Source organism: Salarias fasciatus, chromosome 12 (genome assembly GCF_902148845.1).
Source record: "Salarias fasciatus chromosome 12, fSalaFa1.1, whole genome shotgun sequence".
Classification (NCBI taxonomy): Eukaryota; Metazoa; Chordata; class Actinopteri; order Blenniiformes; family Blenniidae; genus Salarias; species Salarias fasciatus.
The window spans coordinates 9,846,244-9,860,882 of NC_043756.1; the positions used below are offsets into that span (position 1 = coordinate 9,846,244).

The 14,639-nt window shown below is 44.3% G+C and overlaps 1 protein-coding gene across 4 annotated transcripts in view; it reads left to right on the forward strand.

Moving 5' to 3' along the window:
- The window catches only part of rtkna (rhotekin a), a 59,837-nt gene that overhangs the window by 43,032 nt on the left and 2,166 nt on the right, over positions 1-14,639 (forward strand). For 3 of the 4 annotated variants that reach the window (XM_030104387.1, XM_030104388.1, XM_030104389.1), the window contains exons 2-10: positions 6,508-6,769; positions 7,203-7,256; positions 8,939-9,056; positions 9,909-10,133; positions 10,257-10,351; positions 10,932-11,038; positions 11,209-11,340; positions 12,362-12,527; positions 13,609-13,713. In XM_030104387.1, the coding sequence (XP_029960247.1) occupies positions 6,508-6,769; positions 7,203-7,256; positions 8,939-9,056; positions 9,909-10,133; positions 10,257-10,351; positions 10,932-11,038; positions 11,209-11,340; positions 12,362-12,527; positions 13,609-13,713 (1,264 nt within the window). Of the gene's footprint in view, positions 1-6,507; positions 6,770-7,202; positions 7,257-8,938; positions 9,057-9,908; positions 10,134-10,256; positions 10,352-10,931; positions 11,039-11,208; positions 11,341-12,361; positions 12,528-13,608; positions 13,714-14,310; positions 14,408-14,639 lie in introns of all 4 variants that reach the window. The other variant, XM_030104390.1, reaches the window with a different exon arrangement.

Sequence of the window (14,639 nt, forward strand, 5' to 3'; positions counted from 1 at the left end):
ATATATATATATATATATATATATATATATATGAATTTAAGTAATTTTCTCAGAAAACTGATTTCCTTGTGCACTGTGTTACTTTCATTCTCAGGTTATATTACTGTATGTTTCAATGTTTGCACTGGTGATTTGTGTGTTAAACCCCCCCCTCGAGCTCTACGCGTCAGCCGTCTGGCCTGCTCCGGTATGGAGGTCAGAGGTCAGGGGTCAGTGGTCTGAACAGGAAAGCCTTCTCATGCAGAACAACACATCGTAAACAAACCATTACCCACCATCTGCAACGGTGTCAAATCCCCAAACAGTGTGTGTGTTTGTGTAGGGGTGTGTGTGTGTGTTTGTATGTGTGTGTCTGTGATCACAAACACAGAGACACAGTGAGGATCAGGAGTGAGACGGACAGAGGGGTGACGGAGAAGTGACCATCTGGCTTCCGCTGAGGCTTCAGAGTACCTGCTTTAAGGGATATATTGATATTAGAAAGACTGTGTGGCAAAGGGACGCTTTAGTATATCGTTATACACAGAACGAATTGTTGTGGTTTTTCAAATCTGAAACTTGCACACATTTTCTTTCTCCTTCCTCCCTTCCTTCCTCCCTTAAATCATCCTACATGGTTTTTATTGTGATCTGCATGAATTTATTTTTTTATTTAACAGCTGTTTTAGAAGAATTGGACATATTGAAACTAGCGGATCGACGGGCGCTTAACAATGCGGACAATTTCAAAGCTGTAGCGTCAAAGTTGATCGAGAAAGAAAGAAGAGGAAAACGCTGTTTAGTTCCGGGGGACGTCAGTACGTCACAGCCACCCCCTGTCCAATCAGAATGCTTCACGGACCCCAGCGTGGATTTTTTCCTTCGTTTTTCCCATGTAAACACGACGCTCATGAATATCATTCTAAATCACTTAATTTATAATAAATTCTGAATACATTAAACCCATTGCCAATTTTGAGTGTCTGGGCTCCTTGTACGCTTGGCCTGTAATGTAGACAGACTCTTAACTACTGTGTAAATATTTTTCCATCGGACTTTACTGAACTTCAGAGGACAAATTTATTGTATTTTTTCTCCTTCTTCATTGAATAAGTTGGAAAAAAACAACCTGTGCAGGATGCACTTGGCCTTTGCCCCTTCTTGAGCTGGAATCAGCTCCACCTGAAATGAATGAGGCAGTGCTGAAGACAGATGGCTTCATCAAGTGTTTTCAAACTAGCTTCCAGAACTAATTCAGGTGGGGTAAACCTCAAAGATGCCACTGATGCATATTTAATTGTTGCTTCTTTTTTCTTTTTTTTATATTTTTACATGGCATTGGCTATGGTGTGGACCAAAACATGGATAACAAATCACTTTGTTCCAGTGACTCCTGTAAAAACACAGCAGCCAAATCACAGCAGACCTTTTCTTTACTGTCAAATGTTGGCCTGTTAAACTTTGATGCTCAAAAACACTTTGAACATGTGAACAACATAATGGCATTGCTGTTGAACTCTGCACGCCGCTGTTCACGTGGACCTTTTGGCCTTGTTTACGCGCCGCTCGTCGTTTGAGGTTTGCTTGAGATTGAATCATGAGTTTCTTTCAAAGTAAATTCCCATCTTGTAATAAAGAAGTTTCCTGTCGTTAGCCATTAGTGAAGCTGTCAGGTTGTGGAGGGAGACTCCTGTCTTCATGCATCCTCGGTTTTTCTTGTGTCTCGCTCTCAGAAAATGACAGTCTCTCTCCCAATTATTTCCACGCCTGTTCATTCACTGAGCTTTACACTTCATTAGTTTGTTTGACAGCAAATTTGCTTATAAAGCCTGCTCCCTCTTTTCTGTCTCTCTCTGTTTTTTGTTAGCCACCTATGTTTTTCTGTTTTTAACATCAACCGCTCGATCTTCCTCCCTCTTGCTCGCCGACCTGACCCCGACTCCTTCTTTCCTTCTCCCCTCATCCTCATCATATATTTATCTTTTGTGACATTTCACTCTTTTCTTTTGTCCCTCATGTCCTCCTTTCTTTTCCCTCTGATGCTTCCTCTCCCCGTGTTTGCTTCACCCAGACCTTTCTTTCACCCTGTCAGCCCATATCTTCTGAATTCTCCTCTCTCTGCCTCCCATCTCCTTCCCTCCCTTCCTTCATGGTTTGCTCTGACGGCCCTTTCATCCCCTCCATATCTCCGTTTCGTCGCCCATCCACCCTTCCGCCACCCTTGATCTGGCTGCTGTCCGCTCGGCCGCCATCAAAGTCCCTCAGCCACTCTGGCGCTGCCCACTGGTCTAACACCTGCCACTCTGAACACACGCTGAGTGTGTGTGTGTGTGTGTGTGTGCGTGTGTCTTCTTGTATTTATCAGCGACTCTAAATATTTGTGAAAGGTCAGAACAAGAAAACGGCGTTATCGTTTCAGTCATGCTCCATGTGTCATCCCTGGTTGTTTTTCGTCCCATATGTTCAGGATGTGAGTGTTTTTGTGTGCTGCTCTTCAGACGCGAGGATTAGAGTAAGATCTAGGCTGTTCGCTGGCTATTCTGAGATCCCCACAAGAAGAAGCCTGTTAATTTAGCTGCTATAAATACAGGACTTCCTCCCAGCAGGTCACTCTAAGACCTACAGCACAGAACTGGACCCTGCTGACAGCTCCTTCACTGTCTATACGTGAATGTGTTCATGCACTGAAAGGTGGTTCGATGTTGCATGAAGCATGGAGATGCCTCGATGTAGAGCTGTTTTTTTTTTTTTTTTTTTTTTTTTTTTACCGTTCACCCCATTTTTTTTTCTGCTGTTTATGATGAAGTGTATATTTCAGTGGCTCCCTTTCACAGTGATCTTTGGTCCTACTTGATTGGTCATTCGAACACAAGAAAAAATGTTTGTAGTTGTATAAAAATGCATCAAAATGGGCTGAGGTTCAGAATAACAACTACAGTGCAAGAAGCAGTGACTTGATATAGTGAGAAAAAGGGCGCAACCAAATAGAAGCTCTCTTTCACTCTACGTGTATAGATTGTTGATAAATAACATATTCTCGAGTAGAGCAATTGCTGGTGGGCTGGTGACGCTCTGTTAGAGCCGTCTCCTCACAGCTAGAACACCTGGGTTGGTTCCTGGGCTTGAGCCAGGCTTCCTCATACACACCTCTAACAAGACATGCTTGTTAGATTAACTGGTGACTCTGAATTGGCTGGAGGTGTGCTCGTTATTTTCTTTGTGTCAGCCCTGTTATGGACTGACAACCTGTCCAGAGTGAACTTAAATGCTGGCTGTGGATTTACCTGCCTCATACTCTGCACAAAACAGGCGTAGAAGATGGATGCCTGCGTTGATAAATGCAGCTTGATTTCGGTTTATGAGGGAAAAAAAAAACCCAGTATCAGTATTCAGTATTCATTATTAACAAAGATACTGGTTCCTTTATTTAACTCCTCAGGCTCATGTGGTCGCTTCATAACAGGCATCTATCTGCAGGCTGCATCTCGGAGGAATAACATGTTCCTTATATTCCACTGACATGCTTCCTTGCAGAGTTGTGTACAGTATGTATTTTTGGCGCAGTCTGCTGTCTCTTTCTTTTCCACTAACCAGTTAAGCATCGTCTACCCGTCAGGTGAAGCCGATGCAACCAGTAAATGTGTGAGAGTGATGGTAACGCCTGCAAAGGTCACAAATGTACGTGGTTGTTGACCTCATTGGCTTCTCTTTCCTGGATTGGACCTGTGTTTGAGGTTGTAGTCCGACTCCCAAGATCGTGTGTCCATGTCCAGCTCTCTCCTGCACACATCCACAAACCGTGCAGGGATGCTTCAGGAAGTATTGCACTTTCTATAACAAGCTTCACTGATCTGTCTTTGCTCTTTGCTGTCATCTGCTGTTCCCTCCGAGTTCTTCACAATGTAAATTCAGAGGTTACATTATAAGGTCTACTGTTAGTGAAATGATGTGAACCAGTGGATAAAGTAGGAACATTAAGTGCTTTTATTCAAAAACTACATTGAATGTTTTTTTTTTTTTCCACTCATGCAGTGAGCCAGATTGAAAATTCTTGCAGGCTGTATCCCGCAGGTTTGACACCACAGTTGGAAAATATGAGTAAACACATCTGCTAAATTAAAATAAAAAAGACCTGTTTATGATTATACTACTGCTTACGTGTTTCTGTCTTCTTTAAAAACATCCCGAGTTGAAAGTATTTCATTCCCCTCCTGAAAACAGGCACTTACGACGGAATAAAAAACCTCATCAACTTTCATAAACAAACCCTTGACCTTTAAAATTGAATGCTCCTCTTGTGCCTCTCAGACGTGTGACAGCTAACGCCGATCCATGTTTACACCGTCGCTGTAATTTTGTCGTCTTTCTTTCTCCGCCAGGAGTACCGTAATTGGCTTTCCGTCAGTGAAAGTGTTTATTTAATGATTGGTTTATTGGTGTAGCTACATTATATTAAACAGCCACTGTGTAGATTGCAGCCGACTCCAGACTGATCATTATCCTCAGTATAAATTCACTCAAGCTGTGCAGTCTCTGATAATTCAGCTCTCCAGCAGTGTGCCTGAGCAGGAAAATCTCACTGTAATCACCTCCATTCTTTCCCCGCCGCCACGCCACGTTATTATAACAAGTAATGCTGTAATGCATGTTTAATTATCGCAGACACTGCTTTGATGTTTATGTGGGGCGGATTTAGTGCTGGTAGGAGTGTGGGTGATTCTTTTTGCCACCATGGAGAAACATGGTTTTATCTTAAGAAAAGACTTGTTTGTTTGTTTTTAAATACGGCCGTTAATAAAAAAAATGACTCAAAGCCTCATTTCGTCGTGGACTGTATCCAATCGAGAAAGTGAGTCCAAATGTTGAGTTTTATGTTGAAATGGCATTCGCTCCTTCTGCCGGGCCTCCGCCGAACAAAGTGATTCATGGTTGGAGGGAGACAGGTAGAAAGGAGGAAGAATTTGTGGAGGAGAAGAAAGAAAAGCCGATTGAGGACAGTGAAGCGGAACGGATCAAGTGTGTGAGAGAAGGTGGAGGAAAATGAGCGTTGAATGTATAAAAGCTTAAATGAAAAGAATGAAATATTCAGAAGACGCAGAGAAAGAGAGAGAGAGAGAAAGATAAATGAGAACTATTGGAGTAGAGGAGGGGAACCTGCATTTATCAGGCAGGGAGGGCCGGGAACAGAAGGACAACAGGAGCATTAGAGAGTATTTGTGAGGACGATGTGTGTGTTTGTTCATATATCACTGGCAAGCACACACACACACACACTCACCTACACTTACTGCAGCAGTTAGGCAGATGTTGCCTCTCATTTGTCATTTCATTCATTACACATAATGACAGATGAACATAATGTTTTGTGAAGTTCTTCAGCATGTGTTTTATAGACCAGCTAATTGATCATCCTAGGCCCAAGTAATTATTAACTTTATTAGAGGGGGGCATTTAATCGAACTCTGAAGGCGTATCCTTTTGATTCGTTGGTTCCTTTTCCTCCAGAGCTTCTACATTTTCGAGTTGTGGATGTTGTGTTCTTTCCATGCCGACAGTTTGAAGTAGCGCTCAGACTCAGGAAGCACGTGTTTAGGGATGTGAGTGTGTGTGCACATGTCAACATGGAGTGTGCAGCCCTGTGAAAGTGCTTTTTAATCAAGGCTGGGTCGTCTTGGTCGCCCCAGATAAGCCAGGTCAAATTCAGTCTGAGAGTTGTTGAGTTTTTTTTTCTTCTTCTTTCCTTTTTTCCTTTGAGAGATGTTTTTGCGAAAGGGGACATCGTTTGGAAATTGTTAAGTCTGACTGTGTACATTAGTGTGTCTGGGCCTTCTCATTTGGGCTTCGAATGTTCAGTGTTTGACAGCTTCATTCTTTATTAAAACGCGAGCTGCGCTGCTGTGTGTGTGTGTGAGTGTGCGTGGTGAGTAAGTAAGCTTGCACTAAATGATTCAACATCTACGTGTCTGCTCGGCGGAGCTGTTGACTTGTCTGTAAGAGGGCAAAAGGCTACACACACACACACCGCAGAGCGCTGCACAGTGATTTCTCAGTCACACTAATGAAGGAAACTTGGAGAATCTAGAGAAAACCAATCCATCAATGCACCAAAGTCTGGGATAATCGGACTGTGTCCAGAGAGCTAACCATTACCCATCTTGCCACAAGCGTCTGTCAGAGTCGCCCAGAGCAAGATATCAGACCTGCAGGTGCTCCTCAAATTCTCACTGTGAGGCAGGAGAGCGGACTACTTCAACACTGTGCAGCCCAGATATAATTCTCTGCTGAATTATTGTTTGTAGTTGGCTTTTCTGACCTTGTGATTCTCTTTAATTTGGCTCAAACACACTCTGCTTCAGATAAGATGTTAGAAAATTGAGACTCTCGTCTGCCTTGCCTTACCTTTCCAAATAATTCCTTTTTTTTTTTGCAATCGGCACTGATAAGTCTTTCATTACCCTCGGTTTAAGCTTCATTTTCCCCTCAAAGGCCTCTCTTCTTATCTTTCCCCACCGCTCTTTATCCTTGCAGGACAGTGACATTCAGAAGAAGATTGACCACGAGATCCGGATGCGCGATGGAGCCTGCAAGCTGCTGGCGGCCTGCTCGCAGAGAGACCAGGCTCTGGAGGCGGCCAAGAGCCTGCAGACTTGCAGCACTCGCATCATGGCCTACATGTCGGAGCTGCAGAAGATGAAGGAGGCTCAGGTCATGCAGAAGGTCACGCGCCGATCGTCGGACGCGGGGCCGATGGACGACAGACTCCCCTGTAAAGGAAAAGTGGCGATCTCTGGCAAGTTATTTGTTCTTGAAAATGGTATACCTTTAGTGTTTATGAGGATTTTATGTTATGCCAATCCTGTGCGGGCTCCAATCGTGATGCTTTATTTCCTCTCTGCTGAGCGCAGTGAACTTGTTGACCCACCATTCTGGAAACACCTCCGGGAGCAAGTCAACACATGCAAATTCCTACAATTACTTTATCAGGTTTTAGAAGACGGCGAAAGTGATGGAATTAATATTAATGAGCGGTGAAACTAGTAGCAAGTGTGTTGTATGCATTGTCAGTTCAAGGGGCCACAACTGCAGCAGATCTGCTGTCCAGGTGGCGAGCGCGCTACATGCACACACACACATTCTGTAAATGGGTGTGAATATTTCTGCCATGGAGACAGTGAAGCTAATTACATTTTTCTGGTTTAATCCCCCGTCTCTTGTCATTACAGATCTTCGAATCCCCCTCATGTGGAAAGACACAGAGTACTTCAAGAACAAAGGAGGTGAGAAGCCGCCCATGTGAAGGAATTCACTGTGGATGATTATGAATGATTTATGCATGTAGGACTTCTTAATGATCGGCTCCTGAGGGAAGTGGACTGCGGCTTTACACGGTTGTGAAACGGCTCATTTAGGGATGATGTTCGCAGGGGTGGGTGCGGGATTCCTCCTGGCTGTCGAACAAGAATCACCTTTTATCGCTCGCTTCAGGGTGAAATGCTGACAGGACTCTTTGAATCATATTTTACAAAATATGTTCACTGTAGAGACTCCCGCTGAGCTGCGCAGACAGGATGACATCTCTCCCTACTTTCTGATACGTCTGCAACAGTTCCTGTTGCTGAGTTTTACGATCTGTTGCTGCTTCAACATTTATCTCTGTACTGCGGTGTGTTTTTTTTTTTTTTTTTTTTTTTTTTAGACATGAGGAACTCCTGGCAGCACAGCCTGACCTACTGTGCAGGCTCGCTGGCTTTGCTCAGGCTTGGCTCCGAGACGCTTAAGCATGCCGACACTGAACTGGGTCAATATTAGCGCAGCGGAGAATACTTTAAGAGAAAACAAATGAAATGTGGTTTGAATCGAAGGACCTATCCAGTCTCCTCTCTTGTGACTTGGGCCTCTTTATCACATTTCATAATTCAACTGTGCACTTAAAATACAGCACTTTTTTTTTAATTTATTTTTTTGAACAGATACTGGTGACTGCGCCACCTCCTCTCCATAAAGTCAGTGTGGGCTAACCCCCCATTCAGTCATTGTAATTGTCTCAGTGCTCAGTCTTTCCCCTGGCAGCTCCAACAGAATTAATCTGCATGACCTGTGCATATAAATGAACTCAAGAGACAGGTAGTAGGCTCTTAACAAATCCTGATGAGGCTGTTAGTCAAGGTCATTAAGCACACCGAGATGTAAACTGAGCCCAGGAGGCAGGGAGTAATAAAGTATGTTTCTATCTCACATGTCTAGTCTTTGTTTTTTTTTTATCAAACATTGTTGAGCTGATCTGTGTGAGTTATGAACATTTGGTGTGTATGAGCCTTAAATAATAATTAAAAAAAACACTATTAGTTCGCTATCAACCTGATTTTTCTTGGAAATTGACAAAAAAAAAACTCCTAAACCTGAGGGAGAGAAATACAAAGAAAGACAAATAAACTATTAGAAACCGCCGTGTTTTACCCAGGGGGTTATTCTCTACACACATTTCTCACTGTTATTATGGCACAAAAGGTGTGTTTGCTGTTTGTCATCACTGCGCTGTGCATGTAGCTGATCCGCAACCTGCACAAAGGGGAAGTTCTGGAGCTGTCAAGCGTTTCTGTTCCAACTGTGACATTAAAGACAGCTGCACCTCAGTTTTCAATAACAACCCTCCTCCCAGCGCCTCCCAGGAGCTGTTAGCGCTGCTGGTCATCGAACTGAAACTAACAGCAGCAGAAGTGCTCGTCAGGCAGGTGAAGGAGCCGATCCTCTGTCAGATCTCGTCTGCTCGGGTCGCTCGGCCTCTCAGGCCTCTGGCTTCAACACATTGTTAAAACTTGTACCGTCTTGCTTGATGGTGAAGCTTCTTTAAAGGTGAAAATAAGTTTGTAACAGTTTGTAACTGAATGCTGCTGAAAGTCCTCGCCAGAGTTGTGTATCCCTTTTATTATCCCCTTTTCATTGTCGTTGTCCTTTGCAGAGCTCCATCGGTGTGCAGTTTTCTGCCTGCTGCAGCTCGGAGGAGAGATTTTCGACACGGACATGGTGATAGTCGATCGGACACTCACTGATATTTGCTTTGACAACGCCATCGTCTTGTAAGTGACAATCGGATAATCACAATAACCAGACAGCCTTATAATCTGCAAGTTTTAGAGCCATATCGATACAAATATCAAGAGAGTTTAAAAGTATTCTGTCGCAAAATACAGAGAATATGGAAAACTTCAGCTGTCTGTGCAAGTTGATCTCACTATGATTATATGCAAAGTAATACATTTTAAGAGGGAAGTGACACCTGCTTTGATGCTTGGTTTAGATTTTGTGGCACTGGTGAAAAGACAGGAGGCTGAGCAGGAGCTGGCAGAGATAAAGACACTGACATTTTCATTGGGAGTGAGCATAATGAAAAGAATTATTAATGAACAGATCAGAGGGAGAGCTAAGAAGGGGTAACGTGGAGGTGAGGATGAAGAGGTTTAGATGGCTCAGATATGGAGAGAGGAGGGAGAGTGAATAATTCGGACAAAGGATGATGAAGAAGATCATGGAGATGGTTGATATGGGGTGATTGTCTCTCAGTCGGAAGGTTTCAGGTTCAATCTCCACTCTCCCTACACATGTTGAAGTGGCCTTGAGCAAGACGCTTACCCCCCAAATAGCCTGGCAGCCTCCTCTATGGGTGTGTGTGTGTGTGAATGAGTGAATGTGATTAGCAGTGTAAAGCGCTTTGGGTGCTGCTCAAGCAGTGGAAAAGTGCTATATAAGTGAAATCCATTTACCATTCGTAACAGTAGAGAAGGTGAGGAGGGAGCAGATGATTCTCTGATGTAACAAAATAAAAGGTTTTAGTGTGTCTGCATTTGTTGTCATAGGTAAAAATTAATGTAACTGAACAAATTATTATGTCTGCTGTTTAGTGAAACTCTGTTGTGTGTGCTGTGTTGCAGTAATGAAGCCGGGCCAGGCTTTGAGCTGCGTGTCGAGCTGTATAGCTGTTGTTCAGAGGACGACTACTCTGCAGGGAGCACGCCCAGGAAACTGGCCAGCAAGCTGAGCTCGTCGCTGGGCCGGTCCGCTGGGAAAAAGCTCCGTGCGGCCATGGAGCCCGGGCCCTGCAGTCCCGTCAGCAACGGAGGGGCAGCCCCTCTCCTGCTGCCAGTTCCCTCCGTCCCGTAAGTTGGATTTAGAATAACAATGTCGAGAATGACTGGCGGGAGAATGGAGAGAACAGGTGGGCTCATTTATGGAGATCCTCCAACGGTGAATACGATTTCTGCCTGCTTGTGTGTCGACAGAGGCCCCAAGTACCACCTCTTAGCTCACACCACCCTGACGCTGTCGCACGTCCAGGACAGCTTTCGCACGCATGACCTCACCATCTCAGGCAACGGTGAGTGGCAGCCTCCGTCAGCCCGTGTGCTCGCCACCTTTCCGCTTTCTCCTGCCAAAATCAGCCATCTGTCTGGTTTCTGTCCTCTTGCTCATCACTGTCTCACTCCCCTCCTTGCATTCTAATAGTTTCCTTTAAGCTGGTGCACGGGGCATGTCCTCCCCCTCCTCCTCCCCCCGTCTCGTTCCTCACATGTTCGCTGACAGACAGCCATTGTCAAGGTCACGCAGTAATAAAGGCTGTGCTAGTGAGGTGACTGCTGTGTAAAGCCGTAATGATGTGGGCTAACAAGGGCCCGGACCCCTCAGACAGACAGGCCCCTAGTGTTTTATTCATTGGCCCTTCAGCCTGCTGTAAAGTTTCATTGCCGTACTTCATGACACTCCCTGCAGCTGCCAGTCTTTTACACCCGCGCGCCTTGTTTGGCGTGTTAAAGGAGCGCTGTGTGAATTTGGGATGAAGTGTGTGTTCATATGCATGGAAGCACACACACACATATACACACGCTTGTGTGTGAATTCTTTGTGTAGAATAACTTTTATTTATGTATGTTGTTTATTTTGGCGCTCTCTCCGTGTAGAGGAGTGTTCGTACTGGCTGCCTCTCTATGGCAGTGTGTGTTGCCGCCTCGCAGCTCAGCCCCACTGTATGACCCAACAGATGATGAGTGGATGTTTGAAAGTTAAGGTAAGCTGGCAGTCGTCCATGCATCACTGATGTGTTGTGTGTTGTTTTCCTCCTAATTACACTAGTTTTTGGCCTTTCTCCTGATTCATCTTTTTCTCCTCCTCTCATGATGGCACCTCACTGGTTTTTTTTTCCCCACTCTGTCGTTTTTTTGTTTTTTTACCTTGCAGCAGTGTGGAGGTGACCCTCAGAGTTGGACAAAAGTCTATGCCATCCTCAAAGGTACAAGCCTTTCCTGTTATCACCAACAAGAAGATGTGGATGCCAGCGTTCAGCCAGCTTTCACCATTGGCATCAACAAGGTCAGCAGAGGAGTCACGTTTGAAGAAAATACAGATACTGTCTCTAGCAGTGTGCAGGTGTGTGATGTTGATTCTGATATCCAGAACCCCGAGCTGTGTATTCCTAGTTTCACCCGAGGCTCCAGCAGAAGAGATGGAGAGGAACTGCGATTGTGGATCGCTGCCAGTTTCACACTCAATCCAACTGGTTGACTTTGATGCTTGAAACTAGATGTCTTTTTTTTTTTTTTTTTCCTGAGTAACTGTTTGCCCTTTGGCAAGGCAGCTGCTCAGAAGTCGAGAGCAAACAACAACTTTCTGTTCTGGTTTTTTCAACAGCATTCAAACCAATCGTCAGTTGAAGTGACTCCAAATTGCAGTGTTGCCGAGTTTGAATCCAAAGTAAAAACATCAAATGAATGCACATTGGTCAAAACTATGAGATTATTGTTTTCATTTAGTTGGCTGCATAAATCCCACCAGGTGTGTTTGGTTTCTCATTGTGTCATAAATGATCAGAAAGAGTGGAAAAGATCGTGTCCTCCATCATCCTGTTTCTTGGGTCTGAGATTCGCCTGATTTTGTGGCGTCCTGTTTTTCTCCAAAGTGACTCATTCTGCAGTTTGGATCCTCGGTGCACATCTCACCTCAGTTGGTCTGATCACGTCTGCATGATCTGTTGTTAGTCAGTTGTCTGGCTTTAATCAAGTGGAAGAAGAGAGAGAGAGTGAGAGAGAGAGACATTTCTGAACACATGGAGCAACACTACCACCTAGTTGTCATACTTAGCCCTGGCCACACATGAAGCCGAGCGAGGAGGTGGGAATTGGGAGTGTTTCTCTTTTGTTGGATAATTGCAGAAGGGAAATGGTTTGTAAGAGGACTAATTGGTGGCTTTTATTAATGAGTTTTTTTTTTTTCAAGAGGGAATCGAGAGTTACAATTGCTGGAATTGCAACTTGGTGTGTGATATTGTTCATTTTGTGGCAGATGGTTGTATTTTTAAAATCTTTGTTTTTTTTTAATCATCCCTGTGTTTCAGGAGACCAGGATACGTGCATCCGAAAAGGACCCTCACAGTAAAGTTCAGAATATCTGTATCAGCAATCAGTACGGCGGAGAGGAGGTCACTCACACGCTGACCACGGACAGCCGGGAGGACACTCACCGCTGGATGGAGGCGTTCTGGCAACATTTCTATGACATGAGTGAGTGATTGTTATTCTGAGAGGCGCGGTGCACTCTTGGTATGGGCCAAAAATGTAAATTTTGTATATTGTAGTTGGTGAGGGTCACTGAGCTGGTGGAATTGTCCGTGCATCGTGTTTCCATGACGACTGAGCAATGTAGTGCATCTCGGAAAACCCTGGTAATTTATGCCTTTCTGCGCTGTAGCTCCCCATTGAGTGAATGCATTGTGCAGTCTGATGCAGTCCACACAAAGTTTTCTGGCTTTTGTTCGGCCGTTCTCAATGAGGTGTCGATAAACGTGGCGTTGCTGACAGTTGCGTGTTTCTGGCACTATCAGAGCAAATAGCACTGACGAATGAAATCTGAGTTTGGCTCCAGAATTCTCTCTCACCATGTTTGTTCATACGTGTCCAAAAATGCTTGATTCGTCGGAGTACGGGGACATTTCCCACTCCACTCTGTGCAGCACATGAAGCAGTTTGCTGCAGCTCCTCGTGCTGCAGCAGAGATTGACTGGAGCTGCACGGAGGGCACCGCTTCAGGCCGGTCTCACTGCTGCAGTTTTGGTCTGCGCCAGAGTGCAAATGTTCAGTCTGCAACACCGTACTCACTCACTCTCAACATCCAACTGGGCCAACAGAGAAATGCATGAAATCATGCTTCAACCAGTTAAATTTTCATTTTCAAAAAGTTTTCCTGACTGTTGACATCCACTTTTAACATTTATCTCAATTCTAATAGCTCAAATATCATGATTTATGGAATTGTGACTTGTTTAAAACACCATTTGTTTAAATGAAAGTAATTCTTTTTTAAGCTTCCTCATCTAAGAAGTTACAATACAGGCTTCAATTATCACACACTAGTTTTGCTATAGGGTACATGGAGAATATTTCTCACAATATGGAGCAGATGCATGCTGGTCAGTGCAGAGGCTGTTGATTATTTTTAGCCGGACTCACATCAGCTAGAAAGTCCTGCTCTCGGGGGTACACACACACACACACATACACACACACACACACACACACACACACAGCAGATGATATATTCCTCATCTCCTGCTTGGGTTGCTGACCGTCTGTCTCCTGCATGCAGGCCAGTGGAAGCACTGCTGTGACGACTTAATGAAAATTGAACTTCCTTCGCCGAGGAAACCGGCTCCTGCCACGCCGAAGCAGGGATCCCTTTACCACGAGATGGGTGAGCTTCCTCTCTAATTCTATCACATGATCTGCCCACTGTTATTACTGTAGTGAACCAAACAAGATCACTGCTCGGGTGTGCATGGGAATTGTAACTGTAGTTTCTTGGGTGCATGTGCATGAAAGAAGCTGTCACAATTACATTTTGCTCTCTGATATCTGAAACTCACGCTCTGCTTTACTCCTCTGCACTGTAGATAGATTGAGTCTTACGCCTGACACGCTGACTGTCTTCTGTTTCTCTGTTCCTCTTTACCCTTTTCAATTCTCCTTGTTTCCTCACTCCATCTTTTTTTTTTTTTGTGGCATTTTTAATTTTACCCCTCTTCATTTCCTGCTCTAATAACATATTTTCCACGATCAACACACTTTTCATCAACTTTCAATTATTTCCATCCTCGAATGAACCTGTTTTTTTTTCCCCACACCGTTTCATTAATTCTGTTGTTAATTTTGTTGATTTTGGCTTTTTCACCGACAAAACACACAATAACTGAACCCGGCCCGTCGCACACTCCCTTTTCCACGCCACCCTTTGTTCTCTTTTTTTCCCTTTCCAACTCCCGTCTTGGTTTTCCTAACCCTCCCCTGGCAGCCCCTCTTGCCACACCCTCCTGCGAGGGTCTCCTGCTGCAGGATAACGCTGTGTCTGCTGAGATTCGCGCTCTGCTCTCGTCCTATTACAACGACAGGTGAAGTAACAGGAGCAGGTGCTTTACAGAGCTAAATGATCCACTCTGGATAGAAAAACAGAAGTTCAGGATCTACTCTTAGCTTCATAATAGTTTAATTCTGCAAACTATTAGAATATTTTCTCTGTATGTGTGGGCCTCATAAATATGCAACATTAAGGTACAATGTGTGTGGGAGTCTGATCATTTTGGCAAAATGTAAGTACACTAAATTTTTGAAACACTTGAATAG